The sequence below is a fragment of the Galeopterus variegatus genome, unplaced genomic scaffold, assembly GCF_000696425.1.
Source record: "Galeopterus variegatus unplaced genomic scaffold, G_variegatus-3.0.2 Scaffold12596, whole genome shotgun sequence".
Taxonomy (NCBI): domain Eukaryota; kingdom Metazoa; phylum Chordata; class Mammalia; order Dermoptera; family Cynocephalidae; genus Galeopterus; species Galeopterus variegatus.
Genome location: NW_007738707.1, coordinates 7,052 through 25,954, shown reverse-complemented (window position 1 = coordinate 25,954; position 18,903 = coordinate 7,052). Strand labels below are relative to the sequence as shown.

The 18,903-nt window shown below is 33.5% G+C and overlaps 1 protein-coding gene across 1 annotated transcript in view; it reads right to left on the bottom strand.

Annotated features, from left to right (window-relative positions):
- Window positions 1-18,903, bottom strand: part of LOC103581224 (low-density lipoprotein receptor-related protein 1B-like) — a gene marked incomplete at its 5' end in the record, with an annotated part of 32,921 nt that overhangs the window by 7,568 nt on the left and 6,450 nt on the right. The window contains 2 exons of the mRNA XM_008563108.1: window positions 16,037-16,281; window positions 16,544-16,708. Coding sequence (XP_008561330.1) covers window positions 16,037-16,281; window positions 16,544-16,708 — 410 coding nt within the window. The remainder of the gene's footprint in view (window positions 1-16,036; window positions 16,282-16,543; window positions 16,709-18,903) is intronic.

The window sequence follows — 18,903 nt, the reverse complement described above, 5'->3', positions numbered from 1 at the left end:
CAAGGGTTGAGATCCCCTTACCGGTCATCTTTTTTAAAAAAAAAAAAAAAAAAAAAACAGAAGTTGTAAACTCCTAGAAGACCAAGGCTAGTCCATTTATTTGCATCCAGGACATGGAAAAAGCTAAATGCTAAAAACAATTTTAACAGATGAAATGCAAACACAGCTGTGCAGACTGGGTTCACTGATAGTTCATATTATCTAAACTCAAGTTAACCAAACAAAAAACCTTAGAGACACCTGTAACACCTCCTGCCTTTTATTTATGCCTTGAATAAATATTTAAGAAGCACCTAGTTGTTTCAAACATTATGAAAAAAGCCGGGATATAACAGTAGACAAGACAAAGTTCTTACACCAAGGAGCTTTATGTTCTGTATTCTAACCCTCTACTCCATTCTTTTCAATTCTACAGTCACTGGCTCAGTTTGTGTTCTTTCCATCTTCTGCATAAATTGTTGCACTAACCTCCTAGCTAATCTATTGATTTCTAGTCTCTCCCCATTGCACCCAGTTATCTTTCTAAAACAGACTTGAATATATTTGCTTTGTTTAAAATTTTGGATGGCTTCCCACTGTCCACCTCAAAAAGTCTCAGCCTTCCCTCCTACCATTTCCTTCATGACTCCTTGGCACTAGTCAGACTGGTGTACCTGCTACTCCCATTCATCCTCCAGTTCTTTATCCTGATCCACTGTCTGTATATTTTTGTTAAAGAAATCATCAATCTTCCAAATACACAAAAATTTAACTTCAAAGCATTTTCCCCTTCTTTTTCACTATCATATTTAATCACTTGTCAAGTACTGTCAGACTTGCCCTAATGTGTGCTTCCTTTCCATTTTCACCACTCCTCTTCCAGCATAGAGTTTATTTCCAACCTTCAAATGACTGCTCTGGCCATGTAACTGGTACTGTGTGGGACTGCCCCTTGTCCAGCCTCATCTACCACTTCCCTTCTACATACATATTATGTACATGATAAAATGGACTCTTTGTTGTTCCTTGACTATCTATAGTTTGTCCTGTTCCATCTCCACATGGTGTACATTTCCTCCCCTAGAATTTCATCACCATTATCTTTATATTAATCTTTCTTCATGATCCAGCTCAATTCATTTTTTCTGCCATGAAACATTCTCTAATGAAGCCAGTTAATGCTGATTTCTTCCATGTCTAGCTGTAATGATTGACTTTACAAGGCATTAGACATCTTACTGTTTATTATCCTATTTTCTAATTTGTAACACATATTCATATATTTTATATTAGTATACACTTTTCTTTCTAGCTAATGCTGATTTCTTCCATGTCTAGCTGTAATGATTGACTTTACAAGGCATTAGACATCTTATTGTTTATTATCCTATTTTCTAATTTGTAACACATATTCATATATTTTATATTAGTATACACTTTTCTTTCTAGTTAAACCAGTGGTTGGCAAGCTTTTTCTGTAACAGGTCATGTGATAGATACTTTCACTTTTGCAGGCTGGCAGGTACTGGGCCAGCAAGGAGATCTGAACTCTTGACCTTGGCTTTATCAGTACCATGCTCTATTGAGTGAGCTAACAGGCCAGTCTTAGTTCTTCATAGTAACTGCTCAATTCTGTTATTGTAGCACAAAAGCAGCGCTAAGACAATAGGTGAACAATGAACAGATGTGGCTGTCTTCAAATAAAACTTTATTTACAAAACAGAGGGCTGAATTTAGCCTGAGGGTTGTAGTTTGTCAACCTCTGAAATAGACAAGTGTTATGCTAGCAGGGACTATGACTTATATACATACACATTGTTTTTTCCTAAAATTTCTATGGCATGTATTACTGTGTTAGACTTAAGGATATTTGAATTCATATATCTGTTCATGAATGTATGTGGGTATATGTTCTTAAATGGCAGCAATCTAAAAAATTTGAAAAGTGAATTAATCTTCTAAAGCACATCATAGCTGCAGGTGAAAAAATTAAACAATGCATTAACTACAATACTTTATAGGAGAAGCAAATGTTAATTATGCAAATATATGGAACTGATGTGTGTTCTGTGAAAAAAACCAATATCATTAAAGATAATTTCATATTTCATGCAAACTATGTTTAATTATGGTCCATTTCTCACCAGCAAGGAAAAAAAAAAAAAAAAAAACTTTAAAGACAAACAGTTATTATATCCAGTAAATTCAAACCAAATATATGCAAATGCTGATGCAATATAAAATGTGTATGATATTGATTTACCTAATAAAACCATGCTCAAAATAGAAGAATGCCAGAATCCAATTTGCTAGATGAGAGGAAGATTTTTCTCCCTCCCATGTAGTCGTTTTTGATAGTAACTAATATTCATCCTGTTAATGAACTTTATTGGTACAAAAATAATTACTAATGTAGATAAAATAATTTATCCATATTCGTAATTTTCCTCTAGAAAAGGATTTAATATTTTTAAAGAAAACAATTTTCAGAAGTATTTTGCAATTAAACACTAATCCCAAATTCTATTTTCCCCATGGCAAGCATCTTTAAATGCTAGTTTTAACATTTGACACTGAAAAACTTGAGTGAATTCCTTGCTTAAAATACACACATACACTGCAAAATATGTGCAAGTGGAGAATGTTCTTATTGTTTTAGTTTCACCAGATTCCAGCAGTACTAGGTATACAGCAGCTATTTTCATCAAATTGTCATATTTTATGGATTAATTTTACACACTACTCAATTTCTATAAGTAGAATATAAAATGTCTAAAAATCTTATCTAATCTTCCACAGATATCTGTACTTGACAGAGAGAATTTTTAAAAGCCACAAATACTATTTCTATTTGTGCACAGAGCTCTGTGAAAGGGTGAAAATTAACATGCAATATCATGTTGCCTTTATAGGTGAAGTACATCTTAAAATACCATTGAACTTTCAGTCATTCTAAAGAGGTGATGTATCTTTCTGGTATCTTAACTTACTTGCTGTGTATTTCACTTGCTTTGAAAGAACAAGCATTTGTGTCAGGAAAGTTTCTACCTTTACAATGATTTTATAATCACACAATTTTTTTTTTTTTTTTATCTAGGCCAGTAGTTCTTAACCAGCAGTGGTGGTCGTGATATTGTGCTCCACCTCCCCCCTTGCCCAGGACAATTGGGAATGGAGACAGTTTTGGTTGTGATGACTGGGGGTACTGTTGGCATCTTAGTGGGTAGAGGTTGAGGATCTAATAAACATCTTACAATTCACATAAAAGCCCCCGTAACTAAGAATTATCTGGTCCATATGTGTAATATCTTGATCTTAGAGTAGAACTATGGATTCACAGCTAAATGGATCCGAATGAAGGGCCCTGAATCACTTAATGTTTGTATGACTGAGGTAGGTACCTCAAACAAACAATGACAAGAAAGAAATAATTTTATGATTTCTTTCTTACCAATCTTTTTCACTGCTGCAATGTAGACTGTACTATATCTTATTTTTATAAGTAGAAATTTATAATGCAGTTGAACTTAACTACCTGCACATAAATTCACTTAAAATTTTGTTGTTTGAAATTTGTATTATATTTTGCCAGAGAAGTAATGTTAAAAATGGTAATTAAGTTTTCAAGTGAACCAACAAAACCTGTTAATTCATAATGTGGTTTTATGACAATACAGAAAGATTCACTAGTAAACAAAATTAGGTGCTAGTGTATATGACTGGTATAGGAGCAGTTGACAATATATTATAGGGAAGAGATAGAAGAAAGTGAGTTCCATTGGGATTTTTCATATCAACCGTTGGGACGAGGTGGCAATGTGTCTTTGACATGCTTCAACTTTCGTTTCTCTCTGTTGGTCACATCCTCTTGCTCTTCTCCCGGCTCTCAGTACTGCACAATGTTCTAAGCACCTCATTACAGAAGCCTCATAGGTTTATTCAAATCTCAAAAATTTCTCCTGGCTGTGATATCACCTGCCTTTCACTTCATTACATTTAGAATTCTCACCCCCTCAAAGCTTCTTGCATCAAGTACACAAGTAAAGATGGAAGCATTTTGATTCAATTATTTCACACTAGTTTTGCAGTTTTAGAAATATTAGCATTTTTAAACAGAGTGCATGTCAAATCAAAGAAATCCCTTATCCCTCAAAGCTTCTTGCATCAAGTACACAAGTAAAGATGGAAGCATTTTGATTCAATTATTTTACACTAGTTTTGCAGTTTTAGAAATATTAGCATTTTTAAACAGAGTGCATGTCAAATCAAAGAAATCCCTTATTGAAAATATATAAATGTATGAAAGAAGGAGACAGTATTAAACAGTGGGGAGAATGATATATTTCAACAGAGTTAATGTTATGTTAATAATAACATGGCTACACATACATATATATATGTGTGTGTATATATGTGTATATGTGTATATGCGAGAGAGAGCGAGACATTTGGTTTATATACAGGTAGTTAGGTCTTGATATGGTAAATTGTGGAATTGAACAATTTAAGCAACCTGTAAATACTTGAGTTTAACCTCCACCACACTGAAACGTGTTTCTGAGAGTATTTCTTTCTGAAAGGAAAAATCCTTTTTACTAATCACATGAAAAATGTTGCTCATAATTATAATTGAGTACATTAATAGCACCATATGAAATCCCTCATTATTTAGGTTTCATAAGTGGTATTTGTCCCCTAAGGATCAATGGCATCACTAATAGTCTTAGAATCTAGATTATTTTTTTATTTTTATTTTTTGCAAAATAAGATCATCCTGTTTTTTAAATAAATGCTGTCAAAAAAGTTTAACTTTCTATAGAAATATTTTTCTGATGCAATTGGAAGCACTTAAATCATTTCAATGTTAAAGCTATTTCTTTGAGAAACAGTGTGCAACTCTCCTATCTTGTTATAACATAATGGATAAGTGGGATAAAAAAAAATGACTAAAAGTTTAAAGTTTCTGAAAATGGAATAATTATTTTATCACAATATGCTAGAAAATGTGCTAAGTGTTTTATAAGCACTACTTCATTTACTCCCCTTAACAGCCATTTTTGTTTATAAAAATAAATTGCTCCTATGTTGCAGAAGAGTAAACAACTTGGGAAAGGTACGAAAGACTTACTCAAAATCACACCTCTATTAAGAAAGGAACAAGGATTCAGATTCCAGTTTATGAGCTCTAACCATGACAATATAAGACCTCTCCAAATGAAGCAATTCATTTAGTTTCATTCATTCATTAAGCAATTCATAGATATCTTACAAAACAGGGATAGAGGTGTGGGTACTGCCTTAGATTAGAATTATTTAAAATATATTTAATCTAATTTTTATTGTAATGTGGAGAATCTCCTCAATGTCTCACTCATTCTCTCTGTTTCCGGGTTTTGATTTGTTTTTCTAAGGGATATTGCCATATTAATGTTATCAAGAACAGTTTGTACATTTGCCAGACTATGGTTTTTGAAATCAAAATGAGAAGGGGCAGTTGTCAGTAGCCCATCTTCGAAAGTAAAATAAAATGTTCCTTGCAACATAGTATTATTTTTATCAACAAATATTTAAGTCCCCTTGAATTGAGCTCTTTTCAAATAGAAGAAAAGTGTCTTCAGGAGAAAAAAACATCTTGTAATTTTGGTGAAAGACTAATAGATAAAGGGTTTGCAACACTCTATCTTTAAAGTGATCATCACATTCTTGAGTTCTTTCACGAAATGATTCCAATCAGAACAACTAAAGAAAGAAATACAAAAAAAACAGAAAAAAACAGGATGGTAGGATCTTGCTGGATTTATGAGAAAATTCAACTCCATTGGTTGTTAAATCACAACTGGAGTTGTGATTAAGAAAACACTTTGGTGCTAAGAGAAGACAGAAAAGAAAGGCAAGGCTGCTGAACGGTAGAGAATAAACACACAAAAGAAGAAAGTTACACTTTCTTCACGTTTATAAACAACCTTAGAACGTCCAGGGACCGGAGTTTGGTGGTGATATTTAAAACAATGTAACTAAAAGAACTGTGTCTGTCTGTCTGTCTGTCTGTCTGTCTGTCTGTCTGTCTGTCTGTCTGTCTGTCTGTCTGTCTGTCTGTCTGTCTGTCTGTCTGTCTGTCTGTCTGTCTGTCTGTCTGTCTGTCTGTCTGTCTGTCTGTCTGTCTGTCTGTCTGTCTGTCTGTCTGTCTGTCTGTCTGTCTGTCTGTCTGTCTGTCTGTCTGTCTGTCTGTCTGTCTGTCTGTCTGTCTGTCTGTCTGTCTGTCTGTCTGTCTGTCTGTCTGTCTGTCTGTCTGTCTGTCTGTCTGTCTGTCTGTCTGTCTGTCTGTCTGTCTGTCTGTCTGTCTGTCTGTCTGTCTGTCTGTCTGTCTGTCTGTCTGTCTGTCTGTCTGTCTGTCTGTCTGTCTGTCTGTCTGTCTATCTATCTATGTGCCATTTATTTAACAAAAACTTATACAGTGCTTATTATTTTTCAGGTATCGTCTAAGTGCTTTAAAGAGACTAATGCATTTAATCTTTGCAACAATTCTATCTAAGGTAAAGAAAGGTCAGGAAGTCAAGATGTGGGAAAGTTAGAATTTGAACCCAAGGAGTCTGGCTCTAGAATCTTCCTTGTGATTACCACATTTCTTAAGCTAATTGCGATGAAGGTTATCTTTTCTGAATTTACTTTGTGTTACTTAATTTAGTCCTATTGTTTAATAAATTATATTTTTTAGTAATTGTATTTTTTAGTAAAAAGACTTGAAAGTCATAGTAACATCTAATCTCTGACATATTAAGGATTACTAGGACATATGCAAACAAATCCACAGAAATTGTTCTCACTAAATTTATCACTGACCTTCTTCTAGATTGCCAAATTCAATGTAAACATTTATGTCTTTATCTTTCTTTACTTCTCTGCAAGATTTACTACTATTGGCAGTGTCATCTTGAAACTCTTGCCTTAGTTATTTTTAATTGTGCTATCTTTTGGTTCTGTAATCTTTTGGTCACCTTTTTCTCAGCATTCTTTCTTGCCTTCCTCTTCAGTGTTGGTGTTCTCCAAGTTTCTAGCCTTGCCCTCTTCTCATTTTCTGTAATATTCTTTAGCAATCTCATCTACTTTCTTGTTTTAACCTACAATTTAATGACTACCTAAGCTCTAGACCCAGGTCAAACTTTTTACCTTTTCAGTCTTACATATTCAACTGCATCCCACAAGTATTTCAAATTCAGCATATCCAAAGTTTAATTTTGCAGTTTATCCTTCAAACTAGGTGTCAGCAAACAATGGCCTATAGCCTAAAACTGGTCTGCGAGCTACTCATTTAAATGGTTGAAAAATAAATAAATAAAGATTAATACTTCATGACACATGAAAATTGTATGAAGTTAAAAGTCCAGTGTCATAAATCAAATTTCATTGGAACACAGATATACTTATTCACCTTCCACATGACTACTTTCATATCACAACAGCAGTTGAGTAACTTCAGCAGAGATCATGTGGCCCACAAAGACTAAATTCTTCTGGCTTTGCAAAGAATCAGTTTGCTGATCTCTCCCTTAAATCATCCCCCATGGTCTCTGTCTCCCACTTTGGCTATGAAGCCAATTACAGAAACTAGAAAATTAAAGCTATCCCATGTTTCCTTTTCTCCCCAGACTCTCTACCCATAAACCTCTATCACTCTTTTATTCTTTGTCTCTATGTATATCTCAGCTATGCTGTGCTTTTCATTCTTATGACCATCTTCCAGATTTTGCATCAGCCACCCCCTAATCTACCAAAGTAGCTTCTTGTAACGGTTGATTTTATGTGTCAACCTGATTGAGCTAAGGAATGCCCAGATAGATGGTAAAACATTATTTCTAGCTGTGTTTCTGGAAGAAATTAGCATTTGAATCAGTATGCTTGAGTAACAAAGATTCTGCCCTTACTAGTGCAGGTGGGCACATCCAATCCTTTGGAGGCCCTGAAAAAAACAAAAAGTTGGAGGAAGATAAATTTGTTTCTTGTTTGAGTTGGGACATCCATCTATCCATCTTGTTCTGCCCTCTTTATCCCTTCTGATTCTCAGGCCTTCAGACTTGTACTGAGTTATACAACTCTCTCTCTCTCTCTCTCTCTTTCTCTGTAATAGGTTTTATTTCTCTGAAGAGCCCTGACAAATACTTCCTTACCAGTCTCCTACCTCTAATCCTGTCTCTTTCCAATCTATACTTTGCAAGTTTCCATCACGCAAACCTGCTCTTTTTACTCCCTTAAACAAATATTTTTAATGCTTTTTGTCTCCTTTTCTTAGGGCAATGGTTCTTAAGGCAGCATCAGTATCCCCCAGGAATTTGTTAAAGATGCAAGAATCTTAAGTACTACCTCAGACCTACTAAATCAGAAACTCTGGGATAACACCCACCAATCTGCGTTTTAATAAATAATTAAAGGTAATTTTGATACACCCTCAAGTTTAAGATGATTGGAAGCACTTCTCTTAGAGGATAAAAATCTATATTCCTCTATAAGGGAACCATTTAAGTCCCACCATGGTCTGAGCTCTGCTCAATCTTGTTTTCCATTTATTTCTTCCTTACTTGTAGCTACTTCAACCTGCAAATGAGGAAATAATACTTCATAAGTGATTTGCTTCAGGTAACATTGCTAGTGAGTGAGGGAGGAAAGAATTAAATTAGTCTAAACCTATGGGTATCCTAAGGGTTTTTTTTTTTTTTTTTTTTTAGGACCACACACTTGCTACGTTTTAAAATATTTCCTATACTTTTACATTCAAAATCCATATATAATAACAATTATTTTATTTATTCTGTTACCTTAGTTTGTTTGCCTTTTAGATGATAAACTTCAAGCAGGTAAGGAAGTTTGTCCAATGAGAATATGTCAATAAAACATGACTCTCTACTGCCATCTGGTGATATAGTGTAACAATCCCAAGGACAATCTCAATACTATTGGTGAATTCAAGGTCTTCTGCCTGTGGAGTGCAGTGGTTAAGGCAAGAACTCTGGCTTCGGAACTCCTAGGTTCAGATAACAGGGCAATCATGCCCTGGCTATCAGACCTTTAGTAAGTTACTTAGCATTTCTCTGTCTTAGGTTCTTCATCTATAAAACTGAGTTGCTAATAGTCTTCCTCAGGGAATTTCAATGAGGATTAGCAAGTATTAGCTGCTATTATTATAATTATTAATATTGTTACTATAAAGAACTTAGCTAGACTCCACAGTTGACACAAAGGAATAAATGACACTCCATTTCTCAAATATTTTATAATCTAGTTGAGTCGATAAGACAGTTATGAAACTATGAAACAGCCATAAAAGCTCTAAACGATAAGAGAATCTCTATGGTATTAACCATGAATGTGGATGAGGTGAAATCTGAGCTGGTGTCGGATTTATAATTGGTTTGTGGCTTTAAAGTAAGAAGACCTCTCAAAAGGATAATGTTCCTGCAAATCTTTGTGAAGCGTAAGACTAACACCTGTAAAGGACTAATAAAAACATGATATAAGTGAACACCTTCCTTATTATTACAAAGACATGATCACAAAACCATTTTTATTTAATACTTTATCATGTTGAAACCCAGATCTCATTATCCAAACAAAACCTAGAATTTGGATCAGAAAGTGTTTATTATAAAGATTTTTGTTATTCTTGCTGTTGTTTTTTAATATACCTAAAATTCACTCAATTAATAGCTGCATTTTACTGATAAAAATATATTTAGACTAGATGGCTTCATAAGTGTTACCTATTCATTTTCAGCTTAAAGGGACAGTTACAATTTTGGTGTTCTTGCTCACTATAAAAGTACTAATGTATTTATTTAAATAACTTTTCTCTGTATTATGAAAACATTAGCATTGGCCTATGTATTTATTTAGTAGGTAGCTGTAAGTATCAACTACATACTTTTTACTTGCTGTACACACCAGACACAGGAAATAGAAAATTTAGCTTAAAGTGCCCAGTTATTAGTCCAATTGATAAGTAAATCTTCTAAGAGCATATGGGGATAAAATATGATACTAAGCAGTGTTTGTGAATTACCATTCCAAATATTTCATATTTAAATTGTAGCTGTCACAATAAAACTATTGCTTTGTAACCTTCTTCCTTTATTCTAGTCTTTATCTTTTTATTTTATTATATATTGACAGGTTACAGTTGAATATATTTATGGAGTACAAAGTGGTGTTATAATTTTTTAATACAATGTGGAATAATTGAATCAAGCTAATTAACCTCAAATATTTGGCAATTTTTGTGATGAGGACATTTATTTACTCTTTTAGCAATATTGAAATGTACCGTACTCAATTATTAGCTATATTCACTACAATATGCAATAGATCCCCCCCAGAATCCTTCAAACTTATTCCCTCTATCTAATTGAGACTTTTTACCCTTTGATTACAGTCTCCTCATCCCCTCCACCCCCAGCCTCTGGTAACCACCATTCTACTCTCTGCTTCTATTAGTTCAATTGTCTTAGATTCAACATATAAGCAAGAACTTGCAGTATTTGTCTTTCTGTGCTTGGCTTATTTCAGATAACATAATGCTCTCCAATTCCATCCATGTTGTCACAAATGACAGAATTTATTACTTTTTAAAGGCAGAATAGTATTTCACTATGTATAAATACCACATTTTCTTTATCCATTCATCTACTGCTGGACACTCAGGTTTTTCCATAGTTGGCTACTGTTAATAGTGCTGCAATAAGCATGGAGAGCAGACATGTCTTTGACATACTGATTACATTGACTTCAAATATTTGGGGTAAGTATATTCTAGATTGCTGGATCCAGAGTTTCTTGTTTTACTTTTTTGGCAAATGATATATCACAGGCCTGAAACTTCCCACCTCATCTCCAGTTCTCCCGTCCTCAATCTCATCTTACCTTTAATCTCATAACTACCTTTCTAATACATAAATTCCATCATGTTACTCCTATGACTGGAAATGTTTCATGCCCACTACCACCCCCTGTGCCAACAGCACAATGTTCAAAAGTGTGCTAACCAGAATTGAGGGATTCTCTGGAGACCAAAGCAATAGAATGGGGAAGCTGAGCACTGAGTTGGTGGCTCCAGCCTCCATTCTACTTCAACCAGAGTACCACTAGTTAAAAATCTAACTTAGTTGTGCTGTGTTTCTCTCTTTAAATTCTGGGTTGGAATTAATTTACTAATATTAAATATTGAATTTTCGCATCAATAACCATCTTTTTTGTTGTAGTTATTTTCTTATAGGTTTGTTTTCCTAGTCTACTTTAAAGTCTGGTAGATCTAGAACTGGAGTGTGTGTGTGTGTGTGTGTGTGTGTGTGTGTAGAACTGGAGTGTGTGTGTGTGTGTGTGTGTGTGTGTGTGTGTGTTCGTGTGTACACATATTTCTCAAAGGGTATATATACTTCATAGACATTCAATATTTCTTTTCATTCTAAAAGTGACCTAATAAAAGAAACACTATGACCCAATTTTCATTAGGGTTTAGTGATATTATTGCTCTATGGAAGGACTTATTTTCAGGTATTTGTTTCTGGCAAATTCCCCCCTCCCAAAAATCATATGATTTGCTAAACAAACAAACAAACAAAAAAACCCAAATAAATCTGAAAAAAGTATTTGTTTATGAATACATGCATTAATATTATTTATGGTGAAATAGCAATAAACTAAAATAAAGTAAATGTCAACTAATACATGAATACTTGAGAACATTTTTGATAGTCACCTGTGATTTGAAAGTATATACTTACTAAAAATGAGATTTATAAGGCATCCATGAAAATAAAGGAAAATGCTAAAAATAAGCGCAAAGAAGAAGATACAAAATTAAAACTGCAGTATGATCTTAAACTTAAAGGGATACAAAAGCTTTCTTAATTTAGAAAAGAATGAAGCATGGACTATGGAGTTGGCCACATCCATTGGGACTTGGGGGGAGTTGCCTTTGAGAAAATTTATTACCCTGAGCCAGGTTACTTCACCTCTCTAAGACTTAGTTTTCTCATATAACGTAGGAATAACTATCTAGTTAGATGGCTTTGAAGATGAGGGAAAAAAGTAAAAAATAAGTGGCACACAGTAGTCAAATAGTGATAGTTTTGTTTATTATTTAGTTATTCAATATCTCTGTTGAAACAACTTGCTACAGTCTGAATGGTTGTGTCACCTCAAAATTCATAAGTTAAAACTTCACCCCCAATATTAATAGGTGGGGACTTTAGGAGGTGATTAGGTCATGAGGGTTCCACCCGCATACATATCATTAGTGCTCTTAAAAATATGCCCAAGAGAGCTTCTTTGCCTCTTTCAGAAAGGACAGGAAGAAGGTGCTATCTATGAGGTACAGGCCTCCACTAGACACTGAATCTGCCAGCACCTTGATCTTGGACTTCACAGCCTCCAGAACTGTGAGAAATAGATGTTTGTTTTCTATAAGCCATCCAGTTTGTGGTATTTTGTTACAGCAGCCAGAACAGACTGAGATGCAACTAGAAGAAAAAACATTGAAACGTTTGTTGCCCTAGGAGCTGGGAAAATGGGTGTATTTTTTTTTTTTCTGTTCAATGTTTTTCTACATTTTGTAACTTATCTATAACAAGAAAATACTACTTTATAATATCAAATAAACTTTAAAACATCTGGCATAACTGTTACTAGCATAACCACAGCTTGGACCACAGTTATTAAGCCATGCTCTGCATGCACGAGGAGTAGTGTGTGATGAGAAGGTGAGTGTTTGGGGAGGTCAGATTTGGTAGCCTAGACATCTCACTGACGCTACAACTGGATTCTCTTCAGATTAACCATTTTGCTTTTTAGAGTCATTATTCACTATTTTTATTAGCATTTTTCTTGAAGTAAATTGATATGATACAGAAAAGTATGATGTTAAGGCCATTATGAATTACTGAAATGTGAGAAAATGTATTTGAAAATGTTTCATAAAAAGTAATGTAACTTACATTTTAACAAAAGAAGTCTAGGAAAATGATATAATTGGAGAAACTGTTAGTTTCTTAAATTTAATTTACTTAAGTATATAAATACATAGCACTAATTATTTGTGGGATGCTCTTCTAAGAACTTTTCACATATTAATTCATGCTTAATATGTTTTTATTAAATGGTAATTAAACTCATGTTTACTAGATCCTATGACATAAATACTTTTATTATCTCCAGTTTACAGATGAGAAAACAGGCACAGAGAGGTCAAATAACTATCCAGTAATGTCCAATAACACAAAAATAGTTGAGGATCATGTGTCTAAAACAAAACTATGTTAATGATAAAGGAAACATCATGCAATTAGTAAACCATAGGGTTAGAATTTGAACCCAGGCTGTGCCATTAACTCTGAGCTTGGCTCCCTCATACTATTATATATATGTGTGTGTATATATATAATGTATTTTACATAGATATATAATTTAGATTTAAAATACCCACTATTGCCCCTTCATATTGCATATGTTTATGCTTTGGTTTGTTTCTTTCTAATTCCATATAATAACAACATTAGGAACCAGAAGGATCTAATGTAGAGTTTTAAAAATTCTGCTTAAGTATCCAATAACCAAACTGGAAATTTGTGCTTGAATGCTGACTTGTAAGAAAACTGGTGTTATAATTTTTATTAACTTTGTACTTGGAGGGTTAGGAAATGTCAAACGCTATTTGTAACCTTTATTTCTTTAATTTGTGAAAGATATATTTTAATTTTATAGCACTGAATGTCACATATTTTTAAAACGTTTTTTTCTTTCACAAACCTCATGTTATTATCCATCAGAAAACAGGGAGCTATTTTTATTGTACTTGTGTTAACACTGAGCCTTTATCACCACTTTCATTGTAATTCTATTCTTGGTAATAAAATAGTCGATATGTTCTTGCATCTTTTTTTTCCCCTACTCGTGGAAGTGTTACTTTACTGAAGCAGATAAGCAGGACAGAAAATGATTGTTATATGCTCAGTGATCCTTATAATGGGGAAAACTAGAATGTTCTCTAACAACTCAAAATTGCAAACTTAACTGAATTTCATTTAGGAAATAGCAAGTTCTCTTTATAGGTGACATTCTTTAAATATATATAAAGACTAGAATATCTGCCATGAATCTTGAGGAAAATAGGCTAAATTAGATCCACATAGCAATATCTTTCTTATTTTATGCAAAATGAAGAAATTACATATAAATCATCTTTCGAATTAAGATGTCAAGAATACTCCCCACAACCAAATAAATTACCATGAATGTCTCACTTCTTTTCCATGTGTACAAAAGTGTCAGGAAAGCTTGATAGTATCAGGTTGCTTCCCATTGTATGAATTTGCTAAGTGTCATGCCAATGTAGGCAAATCAGACAGTGCAGTTAGTAAATAAAATACATTGATCCTGTTTTGAGGGAGGGGAATGATGCAATACACAGACCCATTTTACATGGTCCAGTTCATTTCAGTTGCTCTAAACATAAAAATTACAATTTCTGCAAAATACCAAACAATCTGCGGGACAAAAATATAGCTATGTAAATATTTTTGCACTTATAAATATGCAAACCAATCATATGTTGTAAGTGCTTGTCATCCACAGTGTTTGCTTATGACTAGATGCTCCTCCCTGATGAAGGAAGTTTTTATAGAAGAGTACCTTTTTCATTATACTAGTGGCACATTGCTGGTCTGAAGCACAATTTCTTGACATTTAAATTTAGTTAAATTCAATGCATTCACTGAATGCTCATTAAGCTCAAAAATAAATAAATTATATACTTTTTCCTTTTAATGTCCTCATGCTTTGCAGGTTATAGAGTGAAGGAAGTCAAGGGTGGTAGGAAAGGATTAAAGTAATTGCTCACATAGTCCAGGGCATATAGAAACTCTCATGTGGCAAAGAAAGATCAATAATAAAAGAAAACTGAAATTGAGAAATTGAGACTATCTGGGAACAGAACTAGATTCAATCAGACTGTCAGAGAGAGAGCACTGAAAATTTTACAGATGAGGAAATTTTGGTAGAAGAAATAGTATCAAAGGAGAATAAAGGTCAAGTACTTGAAGAGAGACAAAAGATATCTATGGGATACTGTTGACCTCAGAGGTGATTGCTTTTAGTCAGGTCTAGAAGAAGACAGCATAACATAAATTTAAAATAAGGCTTGAAGTGTAGAACATAAGACCAGAAATGCCAATGAGTTAGAAGATATGCTTACTCTATACTGAAAGAAGGCAAAAAAGAGAAAATGTATCCTCTGCAGAAGAAAACTTGTCCATCTGAGAACCATATATCTATAATAAAAATATGTTAACAAAAGGAACAGTATTTACATTAGAATGAAATTTCCCTAAATTATGGCATATATAATGGAGAAGAGGTATAAAAAGATGAGCTGATGTTACACCGAATGGCCATGATGTCTCAGAAAAAAAAGTGTGAGACTTGGGATAAGAACATTTGGAAAGGATTGAGTGGATTTCTCTTATTTCTAAGATCAGAAAACCAAGGCAGAGATTACTATTGAACCAAAATGTGTAATTGACAGGGAGAGGTAGCACATGCTCATGTTCACTTCTCCTAAAACAGAGGAATTCAAGCAAATGGTCCATCCTTTCTCATGTACCACTCCTTCTCCTGATATTCTATCCAGTCACTATTTGGAAAGGGGTGGGGGGATGTGACATAACTGTGTCCTTGGTGTTCTCGTCTAATTTACTGGTCAATCTATTTCAGTAATACATTCCAAATCAGAAGACTTTATACAACTTTGCACAGTGTCTTTTGTTGATGTAATAGTAATGACTAAAACTTAGAAGACTTAGTGTAAAATCTTTCTTTTCTAAGATTTTCCTATTTATTTTTAGTAGAAGAAAATAAAAAGGGAAAGAAAAAAATCCTGAACTAATGGAACCACTTTCACAATATAATATACATAAAATATTAACAAGTTAATTTATAGAAGCTATTGTGTAATTCAAATATAGTATGATTAAGATAAAAATACTTTCTAGGTAGTTAATTTGAAACAAGCACTTACCTTGTGGCTGACGACTGGGATGGTATATCTGAAGGTCAAATGGCTGAGCACTGGTTTTCTGAATCACACTGACATTCTGCCCTGTCCATTTATTGGCTTTGGACAATGTGTTGGTTCTCCAGTCTGTCCAATAGACTTCACTCCCATACAAAGACACAGCAAAGGGATGAGAAAGGTATTCATGACCTCGGATAATTTCTATCATGTTTGTTCCATCATAGAGGGCTGAATAAATAGCATCTGACCTACAGAAGGGTAAATACATCAGTAGTTTATCAAAATTCATTCAAACTGTACAGTGATATAACCATATAACTAACATAAATGACAGAAAATATTTTATAAATATTTTTATGAGCCCATATCTGATTTGTGAAAAGAAAAAAAAAACAACACAAATTTCAATATGTATATATACCATACGGGCAAGTTAAGAGACTTTTCAATTTTGTAAATATTATCGGAGGAAAGTAAAAGAAAATACAGAAAAGAGATCATTTTTTAAACCTGGCATCTGTCCAAACTATCCTTTTTTCGAAGTGGTCCACGGTTAGTCCATTAGGCCAAGCTCCAGTTTTCATGTCTTTATAGATGGTTTTTCTCCCAGCACCACTCATAGAGGCAGACTCGATGCGAGGAAAATTGGCATCCCAGTCTGTCCAGAAAAGAATTCTGAAGAAAAAGAAATAACAGTATTGTTTCAGTGGTTCACCTCACAAATATTCACTGAGTCACTACTATAATCTAGGCACTGGCTAGATGAAAAGTCACAAGAGAAATGTATGTATTATCTCCTCTCATGGGGCTTAGAGTCCAGTGGAGGAAACAGACTAAATAAATGTATAAATATATAATTACAACTTATCAAATATTTTGAAGAAAAAATTTGCTATGAGAGAGAATAGCAGATGAGTGACCTGCTTAGAGAATGTGATCAGTGAGAAGCACTTGGAGGAGGTGATATTTAAACTGAAACTGGAGGATGAGGAGGATAAATGACAAGCAGAATAAACAGCATATACCTTGGAAAATGAAACAACCTTCTGGAACAAAATTCAAATTAAACCTATCCTCTTTCTAAAAATCTGTGTCTACTTAAGTAAATGTGGAACAGTGCAGACTAAGTATTCATCATAACTTCAATTTTTGAGAAGTATATAGTTATATACAGGACACAGGAGTTACAAATATGAAATGACTAGAGGACAATTCAACACATTATATAACACGTCAGGTAAGTACATGTACTAAAAGGGTATGGTGGACAGGGAAGTAAGATGAGAGTGGAACTTCTTGCACAAGTTAAGGCACTGGACATTCAATAAATGTTGTTAAATAATTGTGTGGATGTTGAATAGTGTTAATGTATATGCTTTTGTGTCAAACAAACTTGTGATCAGGTTGGGATCTGTCACTTACACCAGCATCTGTTTTCTCATCTGAAATGAAAACTGTAAGAGTACACATGTGCTGGAAGCATTAGGTGAGATAATGGATGTAAACAACTTAGCTCCGGATGACTAGCACACAGGAAAGATTTGTGTTTGTAAATGCATGCATGCACACATATTCATAGAGAATAAATAATATTTTAAGGCAAATTTTCAAAGTCTTGCCAAACTATTAAAGAAACAGAGAGATGGAGAGAGAGAGAGAATTAATCCAATATCAATTTTTAAACGTTGCAACAGCATGCATATGAAGGTAGTTTATTTTTATAAAGCCATAAGAATATGATTCAGGGCAAAAGACCATAGGACTGGATTCATCTCGTAGAATCTTTCTCGAACAATGGGTTTACAATAATAATTTTAAAATTTAGTTTCATAGACAGCTTTAGCCATAGTGGTGGAAACATATCTGCCAAAACAATATCCAATTTATTTATTGTTTGACAATGAAATATTTGAATAAATTAGGTAAATGCTGGGAAAGTATAAAAATGAACAACAGCAAACCAGAGGACAATGTACCAATAGTTGTTGAAACTGGGTAATGGGTACAAAGGAGTTTATTCTATTATTTGTTCTAGTTTGCGTATTTGAAAATGTCTGTAGTAAAAGTTTAAAGGTGTAGATAATGCAAAACTAAATAAACATAAAAATTGTTTAAATGTGCCAGAAGAAATTTAAACATTTTATTGTTGGGCCTCATTTTTTGAAAAGACTAATGTTTAAAGATAAGATTGTTCACAATAATATGTCGAACTTTTAGGAAGAGAGAAAAGAACCATGTACAAAGTTGGAAAAGGGGAGGGAAGGAGAACAGGGAGGGAGGCTAATGAGGAATTGGTTAACAGACACAAAGAATGATGGTGTATTGTAATGATGAATAAGCTAAGTATCCTGATCTAACCAACACACATTGTACATAACCATTGAAAACCAACATTATACCCCCATATATGTATAATTTATCTAATTTTTTTTAATTAAAAAATTAATTTAAAAAATAAAATAAAATAAAGGTAAGATTGTTTATATGAAAAGGTGTAATTATCTGGAAATACTAGAATAAAATAACTTATAAGCAAAAATAATCCCAAATAATGTAATGTGTTACCAGTTAAACAGAAAATGGAACAAAGTTTAATATGAAGCTGGTAAGCTACTCAATTAAGTAGTTAAACATCTTTTTTGAAAACAATGAATATGAAATATGGTTATGTGTCCTGCTTCAAAATTAATTTTGGATTCACACATCTTTCACTGAAACCAGGTTGTTATTTGTCAGCTTTCCTTTACACTTAGCATCAATAATAATAATAATGATAATAAGATTTTAAGCAAAAAGAACACCAACATAGCATCAATCAAATTTATGGTGATATGGCAACAAACAAGGATAAGTGGAGAGATGTGCAAATT